Source organism: Mangifera indica, chromosome 18, assembly GCF_011075055.1.
Source record: "Mangifera indica cultivar Alphonso chromosome 18, CATAS_Mindica_2.1, whole genome shotgun sequence".
NCBI lineage: Eukaryota > Viridiplantae > Streptophyta > Magnoliopsida > Sapindales > Anacardiaceae > Mangifera > Mangifera indica.
Genome location: NC_058154.1, coordinates 2,016,207 through 2,038,879, shown reverse-complemented (window position 1 = coordinate 2,038,879; position 22,673 = coordinate 2,016,207). Strand labels below are relative to the sequence as shown.

Genomic DNA, 22,673 nt, shown 5'->3' with positions numbered 1-22,673 from the left:
CATGTTGACATTGTTGCACTAAAGCCCTTCTTCTCTTACGATTCATATTCTTTTTTAACAATGCTTCATTCTTCTTAGCATCATTGTTAACTATTTAAGTTAATTCGGATTCAATGTCAAACTTGATATTTCAGATTTGAGCTGAATTGGAGTTAACTATTGTCTAGACTTAGCTCAACTGAAATCCACCATTGGTTTTGAGATATTATTAGCCACATACCCATGTAAAGCTAGCCAGTGGCAATGGTCAAAGAAAGTGAACGTGAATAAAAAGGCTATACAGGAAAGAATATGAAAATACAAATGTAGTAGTTCATTTATTTATATATAATAATGAAGAGAAGGGTGGGCTTTGTTGGAGTTTAATGTTTGTAATTTTCTAATTATCTCGCTGTAAACAGAGCTAACCAAAGCAACACATCTCGATTGCAGTGGCAGATCGTGGAATGTTGAATTCTCTGATAGTGACTTCACAGGTCAAACACAATATAAATTAAGCCTTGTTATTTCCGATAAACTGGTCCAATCTTGTGAAAAGTTACCCATTTCTTTATTACTTCTCCATTAACAACGACATAAATGTCAAAAAGGTTCCAGATTAAAGATGAATTAGAGCCTTAGCAATGGCAATGTATGTGGGGATTAGTGATAAATAATATAAAAATTAACGAAAGAAAGTAAGCAGGAATTTTTAATGAAGAAAGCTTATTTGATTTTAGTCATTACTTAGAGTTTGAATTAATTATATTAAATAAATAAAATTTAAATTTAATGATTAAACTCATAATCATGATATTATTCCTATCAAAAATGATTCGGACTTGATTTATATGATTGGAATTTTTTTCCTTTTATTATTCAAAGTACCCGTGAGAGCCAGAGTAGGTAGGTTTTTGTGCACGCAAATAGCTACGAGGAGGAGACCACCAGGATCATAGAAATGGTCGTTCTATGTTCTCATTGCGAAGACGTCAAACAGGCAACGACGAAGGAAAAACGCCATCATCCCCAACAACACATTCACAAAACTTCACCAGAAACAGGCCTGTATTTTGCCAGCCCATGGCATCCATCAACCGCACAAAGACGCATAGCTACCAGCCACCAACCGCACAGTTTCGGCGAGCTTAAATACTTAAATATGCAGTAGCTATAGATGTATAGATAAAAAAGTTAAGAAAAGAGAAAAAGGTATAGAAGATCGTGTTAGGTTGAGACTTGAGAGTTGAGCTGAGCTGAGTGAGGAGAATCCCGAAGCTGCTGTCTCAATCTTCGCACCGTTTTCTGTTTGGATTTCCCTTCCCTTCTTGGCTCTTACTTGTTAGAATCTCCATTTCTATGAAGCCCACTACACTCTTTCACAGGGGTAACTTTCAGGACTTTCGTTTCTATGATCTTCATGGCTGCTTCTGGTTTGCTGGGTGGTGAAAAGAGAGAAAATGAAGCAGAAAATCGAGTTAGTAATGGGAATCATGAAAGTCCAACAATGTCAATGACAAGTGCATCTAATAGCACCGGCAGCAACGAGCAGTGTCGGCCTTGGGTTGATGGGAAGATGATGAGAAAGAGAATGGCTTCTGAAATGGAAGTGCAGTTGAATAATGGTGATTATTACGGTAGGTTTCACAGAAGAAACAACCCAAATTCCACCGCCATTAATGCCACCTCGCTTCTCAACTACTCCACTATCAATAATATGAATATGAATACACTGCTACCTTCTTCCACAAACTTGACCCATGTGACGTCAGGCGGGTCTGGATTTTTATCCACCTTTACATCATCAAGAACGACAACAAACTTGAGTTCCATCGACAATTTTTCTTCTCATCAACAGCCCCAGAGTACTTTCCAGGCTCAGGCTGAGGCTCCTGCTGTTTGTGGCTTCTCTGGTCTGCCGTTGTTCCCACCGGAGAGTAGTAGAAACGTGGCTGTCAGCGGCTTGATCCCGGCTTCTACTGCTTGTGTTACCGCTGTTACTTCGCCTTCCATGGAGGATAGCTCAGCCACGGCTTGGATCGACGGCATCATAAAGGACCTTATTCATAACTCGAATAATGTCTCTATTCCTCAGTTGATTCATAATGTGAGGGAGATTATTTTCCCTTGTAATCCCAACCTCGCTGCGCTACTTGAGTACAGGCTCCGTTCTCTCACTGAGCCTTTGGAGAGAAGGCCTGTGAATCTCCATCAAAGGCAGTTTAATAATCTTCATCATGAACCTTCTTCTACTCTTTCGCTCAATCTCGACTGTGCTGTCGACAACCTCTCTAGTTATTCTCTACCGGATTCGTCTTACTTAAACTGGGGAATAACACAACTGCCCGCCGCCCCTACCAGTCAACAAAATCCACAACATCATCATCAGTCTGTCACGGCCGTTCCTCTCTCGTTGAATCAGGTGCAGTCTCAAGCTCCTCAGCCTCAGGAACAAAAGCAACAAGGCAACGAGAGCTCTTCACCAGTGGAGACAGTTGCAACACCTACACCAACAACAGCAGCAACCCCAACAGCAACAGCTTCTGCAATAAGAGATAAAAAAGAAGAAATAAGGCAACAACAGAGAGACGAAGAAGGTCTGCACCTGCTGACCCTTCTCTTGCAGTGTGCGGAGGCGGTTTCCGCCCATAACTTGGAAGAAGCAAACAAGATGCTGCTGGAGATTTCTCAACTCTCCACGCCATATGGGACTTCTGCACAGCGAGTGGCTGCTTATTTCTCAGAAGCAATGTCTGCAAGGCTAGTAAGCTCCTGCCTGGGAATATACGCAGCTTTGCCTTCTTTACCCCAAAGTCATACCCACAAGATGGTGTCGGCCTTCCAAGTGTTTAATGGCATCAGCCCTTTTGTCAAGTTCTCTCATTTCACAGCCAATCAGGCTATACAGGAAGCGTTCGAGAGGGAGGAGAGGGTGCACATCATAGATCTAGACATCATGCAAGGCCTTCAATGGCCTGGTCTCTTTCACATCCTCGCTTCTAGACCTGGAGGCCCTCCTTACGTGCGCCTCACCGGATTAGGCACCTCTATGGAGGCTCTAGAGGCCACCGGCAAGCGCCTTTCTGATTTCGCTGAGAAACTGGGTCTTCCCTTTGAGTTCTACCCGGTTGCTGATAAAGTCGGAAACTTGAATCCTGAAAAACTCAACGTCGGCAAGAGAGAAGCCGTCGCAGTCCACTGGCTACAGCATTCCCTCTACGATGTCACTGGTTCTGATACCAACACACTATGGCTTCTGCAAAGGTAATTAAATTCTGCTTTTTCCCATGTCATGAATATGACTGGAAATTACATCCATTCTTTCTCATGATAGTATAATGTGTAATTAATATCTTCAGATTAGCACCAAAAGTGGTGACGGTGGTGGAGCAGGACCTCAGCCCTGCAGGGTCGTTCTTGGGGAGGTTTGTGGAGGCAATACATTACTACTCAGCTTTGTTTGACTCGTTAGGGGCGAGCTACGGCGAGGAGAGCGAAGAGAGGCACGTGGTGGAGCAGCAGCTGCTGTCGAGGGAGATACGAAACGTCCTGGCCGTGGGAGGCCCCTTTAGGAGTGGTGATATCAAATTTCATAATTGGAGGGACAAGCTTCAGCAATCCGGGTTCAAGGGTATCTCTCTAGCTGGGAACGCCGCCACTCAGGCCACCCTTCTCCTCGGCATGTTCCCTTCCGACGGTTACACATTAGTCGAAGACAATGGCGCGCTCAAGCTCGGTTGGAAAGACCTTTGCTTGCTCACTGCCTCTGCTTGGAGGCCATTTCATGCTAGTGCAGTTGCTGCCGCCACACATCGCTACTAATTATTGTATCAAATTATACATGTCATCTGGGTGTTTTTTTTTTTATATATTTCAATCTTTTTTATGTGTTACTTCCGCCATGAATTAGGATGCTATGATTCTGAAGGTCAGCGACAGCCCGGTTATCATTTTTCTGAAGAATTGGCATCTGTTCAAGCTCCGATAAAAAGCTGATTTTTGAGTCGGGCTGAGCCTGAGCGATTAGGATTAATCATTGGGTCACTAATTACTTGAAAACCGATTATTGACTGCAAAAAATCTATTTTATAATGTTACTGTAACTCTTACAAATTCACTAGTGCCTGTAGCTGAGTTTACCAGGAGGCGGCAGATGGATCAGGTTTTCAGGATTTGTCCTGCTAAAGAGAAACATCAATACAAAAATCATTCGGTCTTGAAGCCCTGTTTGATTAAGGGTGGATGACTAGCTCTATGATCAATTTGATAAGTCTAAACACCAAGGATAGCCCGATGGACTTTAAATCAAACTAGTCCTAATACTCTAAATAGATTGATTCGATAAAAAATGGTTAATAAATTTTTTTAATAATTTTTTATTAATAATAATGATAATTAGCCATTAACTTAAACGAGTTCAAATTTGAATATATCTTTCTACAATCAAATAAAGTGAATATGACATTGTAACTAACACAATTACAAAACAATTTATTAAATTTTACATATCTAAATTAATTTAAATTAAAAATAAAATAACGTTTAATTATATAACGATAAATATACAAAATAATTCTCATTATTAGCGTGTGTTGTTAACAAAAAAATGAACTGATTAAAGCAATTTTCTAAATTGTAATTCTTAAATCAATTTTAATAATTTTCATACATAAGATTATAAAACTTTGTAATGAAATTCATAGAGTTTCAGACAAACATGATTGAGCCATTTGATGAAAAAATTTACTTGATGCAACAATCTTTCAATTGATTACCAATGTGTAGGAAATGTCTTCATTCTTGACAACATTCTAAAAAAATACGATATCTTTTGAAACGAGATTTATGTCACTTTTGTTTGTTCTAAAAAGAAAACCTAACCCTTTTTATAATAAATTTATTAGACTTTCCCGTTAAAAACCCGATGAACATCCATAGCCCACACTTTATAGTTCAAATTAAGTAACCAAATATAAAGTTTAATGAGCTTTATGATATGATCACAGTGCCCAAGAAAAATTTGAGTTTAGACTATATATTTACCTTATTTTATTTTTATCAAATAAATATATAATCAGCATATGTCCACATAAAAAATTCCAATGTTATTTTACTCTTACAACAGTTCTACACTTGCAAAATTTTTATACAAAGATATCTCAAGCTTTTCCCCCACTTCTAGACTAGAGTTTAAGGTTTAAGATGTAGGATATAGGGCATAGGGTTCTAATTCAATTTACCGAAACAAGAAGAGAATGAAGCTTTTATCATCATCACTCACTGCATTTTCAAACAAATATTAGATCATTATACACCTGAAAATCTTCCATTCCAAGCAACTGTAGCCACCTCCAGAGAACTTCTTCCGCTCTTCGGAAAAGGTAATCTTCACCATATATCGATCATGGTTGTCAGCTTCCTTGTTACCCGAGAACCTTCAGGAATTGGGCGAATAGAAATGCTCAGTGCCCAGAAAAAGAACTTGCGTACATACATCCAAGCTTCTTGAGCAAAAGTTTTCCAGGAATTTTAGCTGTAACCTGCACCACCAAACTCGTTATGCATGGACATTGCATTCACTCAAAAATTGATCTTCTGGATTCAAAAACTTCTTCCAGTATTGTTTGTATCTTGGAATTCCCAGCTCCAGCCAAGGTTTCATGTTTCCGTTATAGTGCAAAACTGCAGCTTGCTTGATGGTTTGGACATCAAGACCATAATCGTGACCAAGTCCTGACAATGCCCCTACACCATCAAGAGCATAAATTAGGTCCTGAAAGGTGAGCAAACTTGCGGGCAGAGCAGCAGCTTCAATTGATTCCTCTTCAAGGCTCACCTGCTAAAATATAAGGGAAAAGACTAAAAAGTCAAAGCACTTGGTTTAGAACATAATAATAGCCTTGAAAATTCTCTTAATTATTGGTTCTAGATCTGAATATATATTAACTTGAATGACAAAAACTCTTTCATAAAAGTTACTGCTACTTGTGCAAGGTAAAGGCGGAGATTTAAAAAAAGCCTAGTTGATTCTGTCAGTGACTCAACTTTTACCCGTGACCGAATATGTGCAGATCCAATAGCAGCACCAAAGCACGGTTCTATTAACAGTCTTAACTATCTATGAGAATATAGTTTAGCAAAATATGTCACTCACCTCTCTTGCCATCTTCCTGTAAGTTTTAGTAAGATCCAGCTCTCTCCACCTTGCCAGATCAACTAAATTCAATCCAGACATCCAAGCACAAGAATTTTTATTGAAATTCTTTTCACCCAAATAACTCTTCAGCAGACCCAATGTCACAGAGCAGAATTGCACAGCACCGTTTACTTTGCCTCCCATGTCAAGGTTCCACAGTACTGACAAGTCTTTCTGTACAACAACATCATCATCCAGAACCACAACCTTCTCTAAACTCTGAAATATCTCAGGTAGAAGATAGTGCACATCAGAAAAAACTGATAAGTATTGTGTTCTTTCTTGGGTTGATGAATCATCAACATTGCGGAAAGAAACTCGAAACTCCACAGGCAATAACAGATGTGAAAGAGTTGCCTTATCATAGTAGTCCAGACTGAATTTTTCAATGTTCAACACTTGAACAGTGGCTTCTTTAAAAGCGTTTCTGAAGAACCATAGTTTCATTGCAAAGTAATTCTGTTCATCAGTCAGCACATGGAAAACCTGACTCTCACTCTCCTGAAACATTACAGGATAAAAGGGTAAGCATCTTTACCAAAAAATATGCTTATCAAAAATCAAATGATCAGACGAATATCTATAAACATACTTTTGAATGCATAACTGTTGAGTTTATTACAACTGATGAAGCGAGCACATTATTGGAGAATATAACATAGTGATGCAATAGGGGATCTGAATATTTATCAGCCTGAGAACGCTCCAGATCCAGATAAGGAGATTTGAAATATTCCACAGTTAGTTTCATAGATAAACAGTGAAGACTCTTTGGCATAGTTTGAACTGCTAGCCGGTAAAGGAATGCATTCTGCTTCATGTGGAAGCTAGCTTCACCCTCAGTCAAATCAAATATTTGCCTCAGTTTCCTGTCAATATTATTACAGTCCACAGGGAATGATTTAGCTCTGACTATTGCTGCTTCCGTCTTTTGTGACTTCTCTCCAATCCTATTTAAATATTGAGACTGCACATAGTGAGCTGGCAACTAATATGAAGATTCCTCTGTTCAAAATCTGCAGCACTCCCTAAAATAAATGATGCACTTACTCTTGTGGAAGATTAGCATCTGTAGCACTTTCACTAAGAACACGCTCCAATTCTTGAATATTTTGTCTCAATTCACGAGTTAATCTACTCTGTGATGGAAGTTTTGCAATACTAGGATAGTATGCTCTGGCCACGAAAAGCTGGTCCTTCAATTTCTTTACCATAGAATCCTTCATGTCTTCTCTATGTTCTTTGCGCCAAAGGCAGTAGCTCCCAAATTTCAAATCACAATTTTCATTTTCATTAATACCACCTTTGACATCTGTGCCTTCAATTTTTGCAGCATAGCTAGTATCCTGAAGAAAAGACTTGGTTATGGAGAGGCTTTACAAGCACCAGAAAATTACATAGTATGGTAACAAAAAAGTACACATACAATCGTATTTGGAGGTGGTGGCAGCACAGTGTGAGGTTCAACTGGTAAAGCTGTTATTCAAATAAGAGAAGAAACAAAATCAAAGCTTTCTAATTGACATCAAGAGAGTAAAAAAAATAACGTCATTCCTGAGAAAATAAACTTAGCACCTTCTTTATGCTGACCACTCTGCATAACATTCCTATCAGTGGTCTGATTTTCAGTTCCAGCAGTCGATTTTCTAAGCACATCCTGACAATTAATATATAAGGCAAAAGGAAAAAGGGGTTAAAAAAAATATACAGTAAGAAATATTGCGAGCTTAAATATGATTTTTGGACTCAACATAAATATGTATTATGTTCTTCAGCAAAGAGATGACTAATTCAAAGATTTCAATCAGAAAATACCTCTTTATGATTTGTGGTCATTGAATGTAGGTAGTTACGACAGTCAAGAGTTTTAGAAAGAAGCTACATGAAAAGTTATTGGGTCCTATTATGTTGTCATTAAAAGTACTTAAAGCATATACTACTTTTAGAAATTATCAAGTCCAAAAGCATCTTACTTAAAGCCCCAAAACTTATAATTCAAGTTGTAAACCATTGAACTAGAAACAATCAAAGGAACATCATCCTTTGGCAGTAATTTGAGAAGCACTGATCATATGATTGAAACATCCAGGGGATGATTATTCTTTCACAGAAAAGAAAAAAACACAAATCATGGAATTTTAAGATCTAAAGTTACAACTCAATGAAACTAAAAAATATCAGTCACACCACAAGTCTTGCATGAATCTCTATATAAGTGAAATGAAGTTCTAGATTTTGATTAAAAACACATGTAACATGTACTTTTCAAATGTACCTTAGACTAAATCATAACAAACTAAATATGACAGCAAGAGATAATAAAAATATTAATAACTTTTCTTTTCTTAGCTTATAGTTCAGCATATATTCATAGATTTACACAGATCCGTTTTGTTGACAGTTTGTTCACTCTTTCATAATTATTCTTTTCAATCGATGCAATTCCTTCTGCTCTTCTTTCAAGGGTTTAGAGAAATGTCAATTTACGTTTGAACAAGAATGTCAAGTGAGATGAATTTTAGCATTGAACAAAGAATATCAGAATGCTGAAGAACCTTTTTAATCAGCTCATAGTTCAAGCTCAAGAATAGATTCCACAGAGGTGTTCACCACAAAGAATGATACCTTAACTTCAGTGTTTCCTAACAGTGGCACTATATTAATCTCAAAGGGTATTATGAAATTAATGATAAAAATGAGTTAACTAAAAGAGAAGCATGGCTAGTGTGAGTAAATCTACACTAGGTTAACTATGCCTAGAATGTTACAAAGTTTGTTGAAGCCTAGAATGGCACAGCCCCCCACTTTTGGCCTAACTATGCTACCCATGGGTGGCAGGTTGTCTTATCATATTATCCAGCCAAGGCATGGAAATGCCAGGCCAGTACCCTAAACCCTAAACCAATAAATACAAAAATAATGGGACCAGAAGGCCCAGGTTTGTGTGTGGATTGTTGCCTCGTGGTTTCAAACTAAGAAGGGCTTGCAGCTCTTTTAAATATGACAAGAACTTAAGTCAGATTCTATCCAACAAAGTAGCAATCGGGATAAAGAGTAGCATAAAAGCCTATAAAATAGCTATTTTGAACAACTGAAATATCAGAAAGCCATTCTGGGTGCCACTTTTCTTTTACTTTAAGAGATCTAAAATTAACTGATCTCCCCTGCAAGATAGTTGAGAAGCTGTCAACCAAATTGGAATGTACACCAATTTAGTAATGCAAATCTTACCCATTTTTTGTAATCACAAATTATCAAATTGCACAATTTAGTAATATAAATATAGCAAACAGTATATCCAAATTGTTTTCTTCATTGAGTAATAATCTGTCAAGACTACATGAGAAAACAAATTGACCCATATATATTTCCAACTTATATGGTGTCATTCCAACTAACAAAGAACAACATGTGATTCATATTGGCATCAATGAGAAGGCTAGCACTCTTCCCTTCTCACTTGGGTGAGATCATGTAATCTTTTTCAAATCATATTCCTATCACATCATGTAACAGCTGTTTTATTTCCCTTTCTAATTAGGTACCTCTCCTAAAAATTCTAGAATTATCATAAGCTAAATCTACTTATAAACTACCCATTATAGCTTGGTACACCAATGACATAACTCTTTAGACATATTCAGTACTATGGTCGCTCAAGGATGATAATAGGAATGTTGCTGGGGGTCTATGTTGCAATTTACTCCACATATTAATGTGGTGTTCATCTTCGACAAAAGATTTTCCAAAAATTACAGTTCAGAACTTTCCTAATCTTAACTTTTTTTACTCTTTCTAACGTTATTTATTACTTTCGTAAGTTACAATACAAACTATTTCAAGTTTCACAATTATCAAAGATTTTGAAGGGAAGAAAGATTGTGTGAAAGAACATAATACAAGAATCACGTCTTTATCCATTAAAGTCTCAGACAGTTTAAAGAAAATAAAGTGAATGGATTGCTCTCGGATTATTAATCTACGAGAAATCAATGAAAAAAAAACTGCCTAAGCATTATCGCTACGAATTATAAAATTAAATGCAATACAACAACTATCGATTATTTAACGGTAAAAGAAGTATTGACCCCAAGAGGATAATGCAATGAACCTTTGAAAGCTTTGGTGCTAGTTTTGCCACAATTTCATTAATATGGACTGATCGGTCATTCTGCAAAACAATCAAAAGAACATCCATCATAGGATTACCATCTATTCTATCAAAAACAAAACAAAAAAAAAAAAAAAAACCAAAACAAAACAGTATGGGCTTGCCATTTCACATATTTAAAATATTATAAGCAATTAAATTTTACAAGCATGGAAGTAGTCTATAAGACCATCTGTATAGCATTGGTTGATCACACGTACCTCAGTATCATTGTTTGCATTACTAATGCTGGATCTATCGTTATCACCATTCTGATTTCCAATTAACGAAGGAAAAACCGAACACATTACAATAAGAAAAATCTCTAGAACATGAGCATCCTATAAATCCAGAAATAAAGTTGAACAGCTCACCGAAACTGAAGTGTGTTGCACGGGGACATATCCTGAGGCAAAAGGTTCCAATGAGATCACACACAGTAGATTGGCAGCGAAAATGCATACTGATGAAGAAAAAAATTGAAGGCGAACTACATCCTTGATGTAGAAGTCATCTGGATCTAAAAATAGAGCAGTCTAATTGCAACAGGAAGTAACAGATCCAAAGGCAAAGAGCGCAACGTTACCGTTGGGATTGGGAGAGTGAAAGCCATTGCGAACACCGAGCAAAAACGCCAGATGAACTAGCATAGAAAGAATAACGAGAAAGAGTACTCCAATCACCAGACCTCTCCATCGCCATTTTCCGGTAACTGACAGCCCGCCCCCACCACCACCGCCTTTCATATCCTTTTCTCCGACTTCTTGGTAGGTTTTGGTCTTTTTAGGTTGAAACAATTCAAAGCAACCGGAAAAGTGATTATCTGACGGGCGGATTACGATGTCCGTCGTCAAGTTCACCGCAATTGCGCAATCTTCGGTCTCACACAGGCACTTCCACTGACACTCTTAAGTGAATCAGAGAACAGTGTTTTGCACGTGGGAGATTACCAGCACCACCCGCTTTGTGCTTGTTGCGTGAAAGACACGGGTCCTGTAACGGAAATACTCAATCAAATTACAGAAATATCCTCACCTATTTTTTCCGTTTAAAAGTTTATTATTAAAGGGCAGGTATCATACTTACAAAAGTCAGTAGATTTTGAGTTTATTATATAATTAATTCGATTTTTAAAATGATAATTTTATTTAAATAAATTTTTTTGTTATAAAAATAAATATTTATGAAAAAAAGGAAGATAGGTTGAATTATTTTCATTTTCATTAATATATTAAATAATTTATTTATTAATTTAATTATATGGTATTATAATAAATTTAACAAATAATTTAATTAATTAATTTTATTATTTGAAAAAATAAAAAATCATAATATATTATTAACATTATAATATTTTATGACATACACAAAATAAATATTTTAATATAAAATATATTAATTTAATTAAACACTATAATAATTTATAACTAATAATTATCCAAATGTCTTTACATAAAATAACATCTTGATATTTTTTATCATTATCAACTAAATTAAATTAAACATAATATTAATTTATATCATATCTTATAAATAATTTTTTATTTTATTATAATAAATTATTATTTGAACCAAACATATTTAAATTGGTATTGTTGATATTTGTATCATGTGGAATTTATATTTGTTTTAATGTTTAAAGATTTTATGAAAGTCTAATCATCTTTTTTTTCTTTTGTTCCGTTAATCCTCGTTTAGAAGTCCTAAAAGTTCAAGCCTTTCCATTTTTGGCATAAATCACAAGCAAGTCTATTAAAAGATAACATAAAATATAAAATTATAAAAAAATATAATTTTATGGGCCGACCTCCTAAGAGCCCACAAAACCATGGTCTAAAAGTTTATGTAGTAAGTCTTAACATCTTAACGAGTCTAGGTATGACCTATTTTCTAAACATGATAGATTGTATCAGAGTCGACACGACTAATTGTCATGTCTACTCAAAGTATTCGACTTTACATCAATTTTTTGCACTCCTAAAGACATGATCTATTTTTTTTTCTATATTTGAACAAATCAACGCGGGGTCTATTACTATTTTTTGGACAAGTGGGCGGTTTTCTCTTTGTGTGTGTATACATGGGTAACTTCCTATCTCGTGTCAAGTCAGTATCTATAATCCACTTGAAGTGAAATGCAATATTAAAAGTCCAATCATTTTTCCCTTAACTTTCTGAAGTCTATTTTCATATTGATATTCAGATTGATGTTCAGATTGAACAACTCAAATTTAAAAGTTTTAACTTAATAATTCAATTTAAGTTTGAAGGTTTATCAATAATTTATATGGTTGATGTTACTATTTATCTTTTTTATATTACTAATCACACTATCAATTTGACTATTCATTAATTCCATCAAACTTGAGATAAACACTTTAGGTTTGGACCAAACTCAAGTTAACCTTTGTTTATGATTGATTTGATTCGAATTCATATCTAATTGTAACTGGCAACACTCAGTATGCAAAATGTTACTATTTATATGAAACAATAAAACTATGTGTTTCAGTTTTGAATACCAAATTGGATATATGGATATGTTATTAAATAATTTTGAATTAAAAATAAAATAATATTCAATTACATGATGTCACATAATTTAGATATCTAATTAAATATTTATAATTCGGTCACATACATTTATATATATATATATATATATATATATATATAAAATCTAGATATTCAATTAAATAATTGTAATTGGGCCACATATTCTTATTAGGGGTGAACAAAACCGGTTAACCGGTTTTACAAACCGAACCGAATTTTCGGTTTTATAAAAATCACGAACCGAAACCGAACCGTTTTATACATTAACCGATTTATAACCGAACCGAAATTATTGGATAACCGATCCGGATTTTCGGTTACCCAATTTTGAACCGAATTTTAACAATTAATATTTCAATTAAGTTTTTAATATAAATTGTTTTCTTTTCTAATTTTAGCTTTCACTAAACATATAAGCAATAATCTAAGAAAACCAAACTTTCATGCTTTTAATAAGAACTTTACAATTGAATACTCACCTATAAGAGCTGTGGCGGTTTGTGGTGGGTTTCCATATGTTTTTGCAAGCCCAAAATCAATGGTAAAAATCTGCTGCAAGAATAGAGAGGAGAAAAAAATATGGCAGTGAAGATTGTTGCAATGCAAGCAAGAATGAAGAAGAGAGAATGAAAAAGAAGAGAAAAGGAGATGAGACGTGTTGAGCCTTGGTTGCTTGCTTCTTGGATAGCTCTGCAACTGCAACAATTCTGCACAGTAGCTGGCTGGCTAGGTGGCTGGAGATAGACAAAGAAGGAAAAATTACAGAAAAAGCCGGAAGCAAAGGAAAAGAAAATAACCTTTTTTCTGTAAATAAACCTTTGACTTTTTATGTTAATAAAAAAGGGTAAATTTCAATTTTTAGGATAAATTTTTTATTATTTTTTAAATTTGAAAATTGAATCGGTTATCGGTTAACCGATTTTTTAATTTGAGTAAACCGAAAACCGAATCGAATTTTCGGTTTTTGTAATATTTTGACCCGGTAACCGAACCGGTTTTATGGGTAACCTATTTTTCGGTCCGAATACCGGTTCGGTTACTATTTCGGTTCGGTTATTGGAAATTTTTGAACACCCCTAATTCTTATATATGTGTGTGTGTGTGTGTGTGTGTGTTAGACCTGGCCACGAACCGATTTGGCCCGTGAACTAGACCGAAACCTGCCAGGATAAAATCGGAACCGGAAGAATCAGAATCAGATTTTGACGGTTCAATTTCGGTTTATATAATTTGAAACCGTAAACCGCCGGTTCACATCCGGTTTATGAACCGGCGGTTTAGGGTTTCTGAACAGGTAATTTTTTTTTTGAAATTTTTTATTTTTTAAATTAAAAAAAAAAGGAACCAATGGTTCCCTACAAATATGCAGGGGACCGGGTCCCTTGCATATTTCAAAATCAACGATCCCCTGTAAAAGATTTAATTTTTTGTAAATTTCGTTTCACTCTCTATTTTTTTAAAATTTTTTTCTATATATATCCATTCAATCTCTCAACTCTCCTACACTAAATCCTTCAAACTCTCTCATTCTCAATCTTTCAATTCTTAATATTCTCTCAATCTTTTAATCAAATTCTTTCAAATTTAATTAAATTCTTTCTTTATTTTTTATTAATTTCAATTTCAATTTTTATTATACAATTCATAATTAATTATAGAATTTATTCTTATAATTAATTTTATTTATTATTTATTATTATCTTTCATAATTAATCATATAATTTATTTTTTATTACACAAAGGTAAAAGAACTACATAGACTTTAATTCTTCTAAATCTCAAGAAGATATGTAGGAAGTTTAATTGAAAAATTAAATCAAGATCCTGTATTAGAATTGACAGTTCAATGTCGATTTCGAACCAAGGTCATGAACCGGAACCATCGGTTCCGAACCGGGGTCATGAACCAGAAGCGTCAGTTTCAAATCGGTTATAAACCGTCCTATTACGGTTTCAGTTCAAGATCCTTATTTTTTTGAACTGTAAACTAACAGTTTCAAACCGAAACCGCTGGTTTATGAACTGTCGCCAGAGTAGTGTGTGTGTGCATTAGTTGGTTAAAATATTTTTTAACCTTACAATGCAAAAACGACACCGTTTGTCATAGCTTACGTCACCTTTGCCGCGGAATAGTTAAGTACAAGCCGTTCTCGGTTCTTACATGCTTTGAATTAAACAAATAAAGGAAATAACAAACGCTTGGTCTCGTTAGGACTTAGGACAGCCTGTTTCGATACTTGTCAACGACTCGCCGGTTGTAAAATTGAATTTACAATAAACCCCAAACGTACATCACCCAAATCTCTTCTTGTCTACGTAATTAACTAATTTATTTGAGGACACCACCGTCATTTGAATCTCACACGCCAAAACCGACCCAAACAAGCCACTTCACCGGGCCGAGCCTCCTCCTTTTTCTGATTTTCAAACAGATTTCCAGATCTGCAAATTAAAAAAAAAAAAAGAAAACCCCTAAGTTTCTTCGATCCCGTTGTTTTGATTGGAATCTAGAGGATAAATATGGGCGATTTTAACCTCGCTCTGGTGATCGTAGCTATTGTGGTGTGCATTCTTGTTTTCATCTTCAATGTGTACCTTCTGGTCAATTACCAGCACCCCGACGATGCCAACCAGGCGTATTTTCCCAAATTTGTCGTCGTTTTGGGACTCAGTATTGCCGTTATTTCCATTCTGATGTTACCGGCTGATGTAGCCAACCGGCAGGCGTGCAAGCAAGCAATTTACAATGGTGCGTGTAATCTGACCCTGCCGATGAAGAGTCTGTGGCTCGCTATTTATATTGTGGATGCCGTGCTCGTGTTCTTTGTTATCCCCTTCGCCATGTTTTACTACGAAGGCGACCAGGATAAGTCCGTACATCAATCTATGGTTTCGTTTGTAATTATTTATTTTATGTTGATGATGTTTATTTATGTACTAATGATAATGTGTTGCTTTTTTTTTTTTTTGGTTTTATTGGTTTGCAGGAGTGTTGGGAAAAGGATTAAGAGCGCGTTGTTATGGGTGATAACGACGGCTATTGTTTGTGCTCTTTTGCTTGGGATTTTGTATGGTTAGTTGTTTTCATATGATTTTTTGGATTTGAAAATTTTCATGTTAAATTCGAATTATTTTCATCATGTGTTAGAATTTAGCGGGATTGTAATATCAGCGTTGGTGTAGTTTGTAATATTTAGCTGACGATTTTTACGGTATTTTACGATCCCCATTTCAATGACTGACTATATTGCATAGTTTATATGGTAATTGGTCCTTTGTCAAGATTTTGTTAAACTTGGTGCAATAAGGTACATGCATTGCATACTTCTTTCTGTTGCCCACTTTTAGTACTTTTAAGTGCCTGTTTAAGTAGTCATTTCAAGTGCTATCAATGATGGCATTTTTTTTGCATAATTTTTAAAACCAGCTATTATACATTATTAAATTTTGTTGAGGGCTATGTTATATCTGTAGATTCTTAGATTGCAATGTCATAGTGTCAATTGTCGTACTTTAAAGCTGATATGCATTAGTTAAATACATTGATATGATGGGCCTATCAGTGACTAATTATTATGTTTGCACTTTTCAAGTTTGTGGACATCTCTGTTGTGTTGGTGGTTTGGATTTTTTGCATGTGCAACTGACTTTTTTATATGCTTTGATGGTATATTAGGCCTGGTTGGGAAGGTGGACTTCACTGTTAGACACCTGTCTTCGACCACAACAAATTTTCCAAGTACTTGGGATTTCTCTAGTGGTCAACAATGTATTGGAAGTGGTGCATCTCAGGTTATGTATCTCTCTGTCAATTTGTGATAGAACTTTTTGTTCTGTTTGTTGGGTGCTGTTTTGTGTTTGCTTGCCATACAACAATAGTATACTTAAACTTTTCTTCTCTTACAGTGTGCAGCATATACTGCACCGCCTTCATCAGAAAAAACGTGGACGATGCGAACTACCTTTCCAGAATATGTTGTTGCTCTTGCTACAATTGTTGGGTCTGTCCTCTTTGCGGTATGATGTTTTTGTAAACTTCTAATTTTATATTTTATGGGAGCTTTCTTAAAATATATGTAGGATCTTGTTTATTTCAATAAATTGCCTTTACATTATGAGGATATGCCTTGTTTGTTGTTCACAGGGATTTGATTCCCTTCAATATATCTTATAATTTGACTTTTCACATTTTCAAGAGCTTTTGACTAACTGTTTTTCTTGCAATTGTCAGATCTTTGGTGGTGTTGGCATTGCTTGTTTGCCACTAGGACTTATCTTTTCATTCATCCGACGTCCTAAGGCTGTTATCACCCGCTCTCAGTATATCAAGGTGCTTTAATTGTTTCTATATGATCATGCAAAGTTGAATACTCTAGCTTTGATGCATTGTTGGATATTTTTATGTTGTAATAGCTTATTGGTACTTGCTTTGTCTTCTAGGAAGCAACTGAGCTGGGTAAGAAAGCTAGGGAACTGAAGAAAGCTGCTAGTGAGCTTCATCAGGAAGAAAGAAGTGGTTCTAAGGGTAGAAAATGGAGGAAAAATGTTAAGGCTGTAGAGAAGGTATGGAATCTTAAACTTTGAATTTCACATTTGAAAGTACACTTCATATTTGAGTGTCTGGGTTTGCTTGTGATATCTCCCTCACATCTGGCTTTCCAGAATTCAATCCTTAGAGTTTTTCGGGTTTGAAAGGAGACAATTCCTTACTAGATTTATTTTGGGTGAAGAGTTGATAAGTTGGGTTGGGGTGGGTTGTGCCATATTTAGTGATTAAAAGTTTGGTATTCTGATTGGCTGGTTTTAGTCACTATTTGTAATGATTGTTACTTGTTTTATTCTGATACAATCTTGTAGGAGTTGCTTCAGCTTGAAGAAGATGTGAAGCTATTAGAAGAGATGTATCCGCAAGGAGAAAAGGTGGTGAAAAGGACTTGCTGACTTTACCATGTTTTTTCAGCACTTGCTTTTTAAAAATTTCCCTTGTTGATAGAAAATTTGTTGCATTTCTTTTATAGGCCGAGACTTCCTGGGCCTTGACTGTTCTTGGTTACTTGGCAAAACTTGTGCTGGGAATCATAGGGTAAATACCTGAATCACATATGTGGCTCGTTTTCAAGGATATTGGTGGCTATTGTTTATCTTTTGAAGTTATATTTGTCTTTTTTTGGTTTATTTTTCATGTTAATAAAATATCACAATTCACACTTTAGAAAAATGTGGAAGAGAGTGCAATTTGGTTCAAGGTATGGATAAGCTTTCAAAGATGTGAAGATGAACTGATGTTGAAAATAATGGAAGAAATGAATATGGTGATGTGCCCAAGAAGAGCCATGCTCTTATGACCATCATAAATTGTTTTATTTGAGTCAATGGGTTCTTTTTGAATTTTTTGAAATTGAGTTTAGGATGCAATGCACTATATATTTCTATGGTTGATAAGAGAATTTCATCCTTCAAATCTGAATTTAGAATAGTACCCTCCCTTCTTTCATGACACTTAGATTGTGCAGTATTATGATGGATGGTTACCTTATTGAAATTGTAAAACAACTTTCTAATGCATATCTTGGAATTTAAGTTTTGGTGGAGCAGTGTTCCAGCAAGAAACATGGTCCTTCGATATTGAAATTTGGCTTTGTATTCATCTGTTTTAGCTCTTGCTCCGCATCAGTTTTCTGAAAACTGGAGCAGTTACCTATGAAGTTTGCTTTTCTTGTTTATCAGGTTGATTGTTTCAGTGGCTTGGATTGCTCATATTGTCATATATCTATTGATAAACCCACCTCTGAATCCTTTCCTAAATGAGGTTTTCATCAAACTGGATGATATATGGGGTAATGATGGATTCTTTTTCTTACGTCCTTATTTTCTCCTTTTAGTTGACGAACTTAATTTGGTATGTGTCTATGTTTTTGCCAGGACTTCTTGGTACTGCAGCTTTTGCATTTTTCTGTTTCTACCTTCTACTTGCTGTGATCGCGGGAGCAATGATGCTGGGTCTGAGATTAGTTTTCATTACGATTCATCCCATGAAGTAATGATTAATTTTTTTTTTTTTTTGTGCCGGCATTTTGTTTGATAACAGATAATCAATATATTCTTTGTGATGATTGCTCGCCAACTGATGGGGCTTGTTCACAGGTGGGGAGCCACACTAATGAACTCTTTTCTTTTCAATGTGGGTCTCATTCTCCTCTGTTCTATAAGGTTGGCTTCTTTTCCCTTAAATCTTCTGTTTGGATATCATGTATAGGTTGCACTGCTTACAATTCATCATGTCAGTGTAGCATATGATTATAACATTATGTTGGGTAAGATTTCTGTGTATCAAGCATAATGACCTTGTGATTAGAAATGACAATTTCGGCTTGAATTTAGGGGTCCAGGCCCCAATCCTCTCCGACCTTAACGGGAAAAGAATTCTCCAATAGAAACGGGAAAAAGGATGAAAAAAATCCCTGCAATTAGGGATGGGTCGGGGACAGGGATACATGTGTTCCCGCCCTGTTCGTGTCTCTTTATATTAATATATTTACTTAAAATACTAATATATTTTTATAGATTTAGATTATTAATGTTTTTCAAATTTATTTAGGTTTTTATTGTGTATATTAAAGTGGTTAATATATGATATTTGTGACATTTGAAATAGTAAATAAATTTTAATTTTATTTAATTTTGTTATTTAATATATTTATATTATGTTTGGAGGTATGGGAAGAGAATTTTTCCTCGCCGGTATGAGAAGAATACCGTTTCCCTTGAGGACGGGGAAGGGATGGAGAATAGATTTTTCTTTGCGGGGAGAAGATGAAGATTTTTTATCATCCTCGTAACAGGGATAGGTCTTGGATAGAGATTGAGATCCCTTCCCCGCCCCTCTCCGTTGTCATCCCTACTTGTGATTTCACATTTTCTGAAGTTCTCTTACCTGTTCTTTAAGCATTTCGAGTATCTTTTTGACTACTTATGATCCTTGCTCTTTCTTTTCTGGACTTTTGTTGAAAATAATATAACAAACTGATGTTACATGTTTTTAATAGAAAGTTTTTCATTGCTGTTGTTTCCACTGTTTATATAATATATATATTTTTTAATCATGAGGCAGCTTTATGTTGTGGTAAGCAAAAATCTTGTTTTCCATTCTAATCTTAATGGCTTCCATTTTTGGTTTCTGACTTTCAGTGTTATTCAATTCTGTTCGACTGCATTTGGATACTATGCTCAAGCAACCGCTGCTCAGGAAATATTTGGCCACACGTTGCAGTCTCTTCGAGGAATTAGATATTTATACAAGTGAGTTGCAGTGGTTTTTTACTTTTTTTGGTGTGTGTGTGTGTGTGTGTGTGCGCGCGCGCGCGCCCGCTCTGTATATTGTTCAGGCATTAATTCTCTGCTTTCATTATAGTGCTGTATTCTGATCAGGCATTTATACTCTACTGACTGTACAATGATTATTGCATTACAGATATAACGTGTTCCAAATTGGTTTTATTGTGCTAGCTGGTTTGACCTTCATCTATTATGCTGCCTTTGTAAGTTTTCGACTCTTACTGTTTATCTTATACATATATTCTTTATCGGTTGAATTCTCATGGTTGATCTTTGTCTTGCTCGAATATCTCAGGGATGGAAAAGAAGAAAACCCAGCGGCAGGTTCCAATTATCCAGTTGAGGTATGTTTTGTGCAGAAGAGCATGCACCCATGGGGAGATAAGTCTAATGATCTCATTGCACTGTCCAGCTAGTTTTGTTTTGTGTTCAATGATTTAGTGGGGTAGGCATGTGTCATCTGAACAATTTGGCTTGCTGCAGTCGAGGCCAATGTTGTTTCCGCTGGTCTCTCTCCTTTTTGTATGTATTATTCTTTGTTTGGTTTGTCATACATTTTTGGTTTGTTCATATATTTTATATACCCTCAGCAGATTCAGAAGCCAGAGCCTGTAGAATTCAATGTAATATAATGAGTATAAATTTATGATAAACCTATTTTCTCTGCAATATGGTCCTCGTGCTGGAAAGTTGTATTATTCGTTGTACTGATATGTTGCTGCTTAACTTGAACTTAACCGAATCTATTCATCTGATTCATCACCTTATAATTTTTCTTCCTGGAATTGTTTTATGTTTAGCTAATCTTTTTTCCATTGAGTGAAATGGTTATAGTGGTGGAATGGTGATTTGTTGGATCTATTAGAAAAAATTTATTTGATACCAGATCGTGGTATAATTGTTCAGCAATGTTATGTATATAGGTGGGACAATGGTTCCTGGGACCGCTGGGCTGTGGACCCAGAATCTCGAGTCCGGACCAGCCCTTTCTTGTAAGGAAGGGCCTGGACAGGGACCGTCTGTGGGCCTTTATATTTAACCCTTTTAGAACAGATTTCTCACTTTATCGTCGAATAGATTAAGGAATTTTTTAAACCCCTTTTAACATGATGCATACCTATTTTTTAATATATAAAATAAATAAATAAATAAATAAATAATATATTATTATATAATTAAATATTATTTTATATTTAATTTAAAATAAATTAATTATTAATATATTTAACATAGGTATCCATCATTTTATTGTTAAATTTTTATATTTACTCCTGAAATACTTTGAGTAAAATTTTTACAACTTTGAAAACCACAAATCAAAGTATAATAATATAAAATTAACTTAATTAATATTAGAAGTATAAATATGTATCGTTATATTTCATTTAATTTAATTTTCTTGTAAGTGCAAATTTAGTTTATACAAGAAATGCTCATAGGAGGTGTTTAGTCAGGGGAATATTTTATTATCAAAATTAAAAAATTATCTTGATGATTATTAGATATAAATTATTATTATATTTGATAAAATTTGATAAAAATGGGTGGATACAAATAATTATTATGTTTGGTTAGAGATAATAAAAGAATATTAGGGTATTATTTTAATTAAATATTTTTGGGTATTATCATTCTAAAATATTTTTATATTATTTGTTATATTAATTGAAAAAGAGATTATTTTTGTTTTAAAAAATTAATAAATAAGAATATAATTATAATAAAATCAAGATTACCTTGACAATATTTTAATATCTAAGGTGGAAGTGACAATCAAAGTACTCTTTATATTGCCTATCATATTGAGTTATTCTGAAATAAAAATAAAATCACTAAAAAAGTAATTAGAATGTAATAGACAAATAAGATCTAATTTTTTTTTTTAACTTTAGAATACAATCTAGGATTAGATTTCTATTGAACTTGTTTGAGTTTGAACTTAAATTTAAAAGTTTAATATTTTTAAGTTCCAGTTTTGAGGGTGTTCAATTTGTAAAACTCTTAAAATTAAAAATTTTGATATGCATTAGACAAATAACGTTGTTTTAATTAATACATATCATAACAACGTTGTTTCAGTATTAAATTGAGTTCAAAACTCGATTTCTCCCAAACAAATTGAGCTCGACGAGTTTGAACTAGAACTCGAGTTTGACTTCAATGAGGTAAATTAAACTCGAACTCAAACTTATCTCGAATCTAATTCTAATACAATCTCCAACTAGAATGCAGAGTGATTAAAACTGTTTATTGCCAAAATTATTTTGAAAACTAGAATCAATTCTAATAATAGAATACATTTCTAGCCATTTGATTAGAATAATATTTTATTATAAAAATAGTAAAATTGTAAGATAGGTTATCTTAAAAATTAATATATATAAATTAATTTTTTATATATATGTAAGTATTATTTAACTAGAAATATGACCTTATTTATCTTAAATGTCTTTAATA

The 22,673-nt window shown here is 34.6% G+C and overlaps 3 protein-coding genes across 8 annotated transcripts; 2 read left to right on the top strand and 1 right to left on the bottom strand.

The window, feature by feature from the left end:
- The first annotated feature begins 880 nt into the window (after nt 1-880).
- On the top strand, nt 881-3,985 carry LOC123201924 (protein SCARECROW-like). The gene is made up of 2 exons (XM_044617529.1): nt 881-3,243; nt 3,339-3,985. The coding sequence occupies exons 1-2, from the start codon at nt 1,391-1,393 to the stop codon at nt 3,799-3,801; spliced, it is 2,316 nt and encodes a 771-aa protein (XP_044473464.1). The 5' UTR covers nt 881-1,390; the 3' UTR covers nt 3,802-3,985.
- Nucleotides 3,986-5,061: 1,076 nt separating this feature from the next.
- LOC123201925 (probable galacturonosyltransferase 7) lies at nt 5,062-11,226 on the bottom strand. 6 transcript variants are annotated; one of them, XM_044617535.1, is made up of 11 exons: nt 10,912-11,226; nt 10,700-10,731; nt 10,547-10,597; nt 10,287-10,346; nt 7,751-7,832; nt 7,602-7,651; nt 7,226-7,521; nt 6,768-7,125; nt 6,134-6,676; nt 5,816-5,818; nt 5,062-5,724 (listed from the first exon to the last, which is right to left on the bottom strand). In XM_044617535.1, exons 1-11 carry the CDS (start codon nt 11,069-11,071, stop codon nt 5,638-5,640), a joined length of 1,722 nt encoding a protein of 573 aa, XP_044473470.1. In that variant the 5' UTR covers nt 11,072-11,226; the 3' UTR covers nt 5,062-5,637. The 6 variants fall into 6 exon arrangements, with proteins under 6 accessions (XP_044473470.1, XP_044473467.1, XP_044473471.1 ...); XM_044617532.1 differs by lacking the exon at nt 5,816-5,818 and having other exon boundaries at nt 5,062-5,815; XM_044617536.1 differs by lacking the exon at nt 5,816-5,818 and having other exon boundaries at nt 10,912-11,225.
- A 4,069-nt stretch (nt 11,227-15,295) lies between these two features.
- LOC123201279 (LIMR family protein At5g01460-like) lies at nt 15,296-20,885 on the top strand. Its single transcript, XM_044616715.1, has 14 exons — nt 15,296-15,751; nt 15,869-15,954; nt 16,558-16,673; nt 16,788-16,898; nt 17,113-17,211; nt 17,322-17,444; nt 17,739-17,801; nt 17,900-17,964; nt 18,609-18,718; nt 18,804-18,918; nt 19,026-19,091; nt 20,070-20,180; nt 20,353-20,419; nt 20,512-20,885. The coding sequence occupies exons 1-14, from the start codon at nt 15,402-15,404 to the stop codon at nt 20,557-20,559; spliced, it is 1,530 nt and encodes a 509-aa protein (XP_044472650.1). The 5' UTR covers nt 15,296-15,401; the 3' UTR covers nt 20,560-20,885.
- Nucleotides 20,886-22,673: the final 1,788 nt, after the last annotated feature.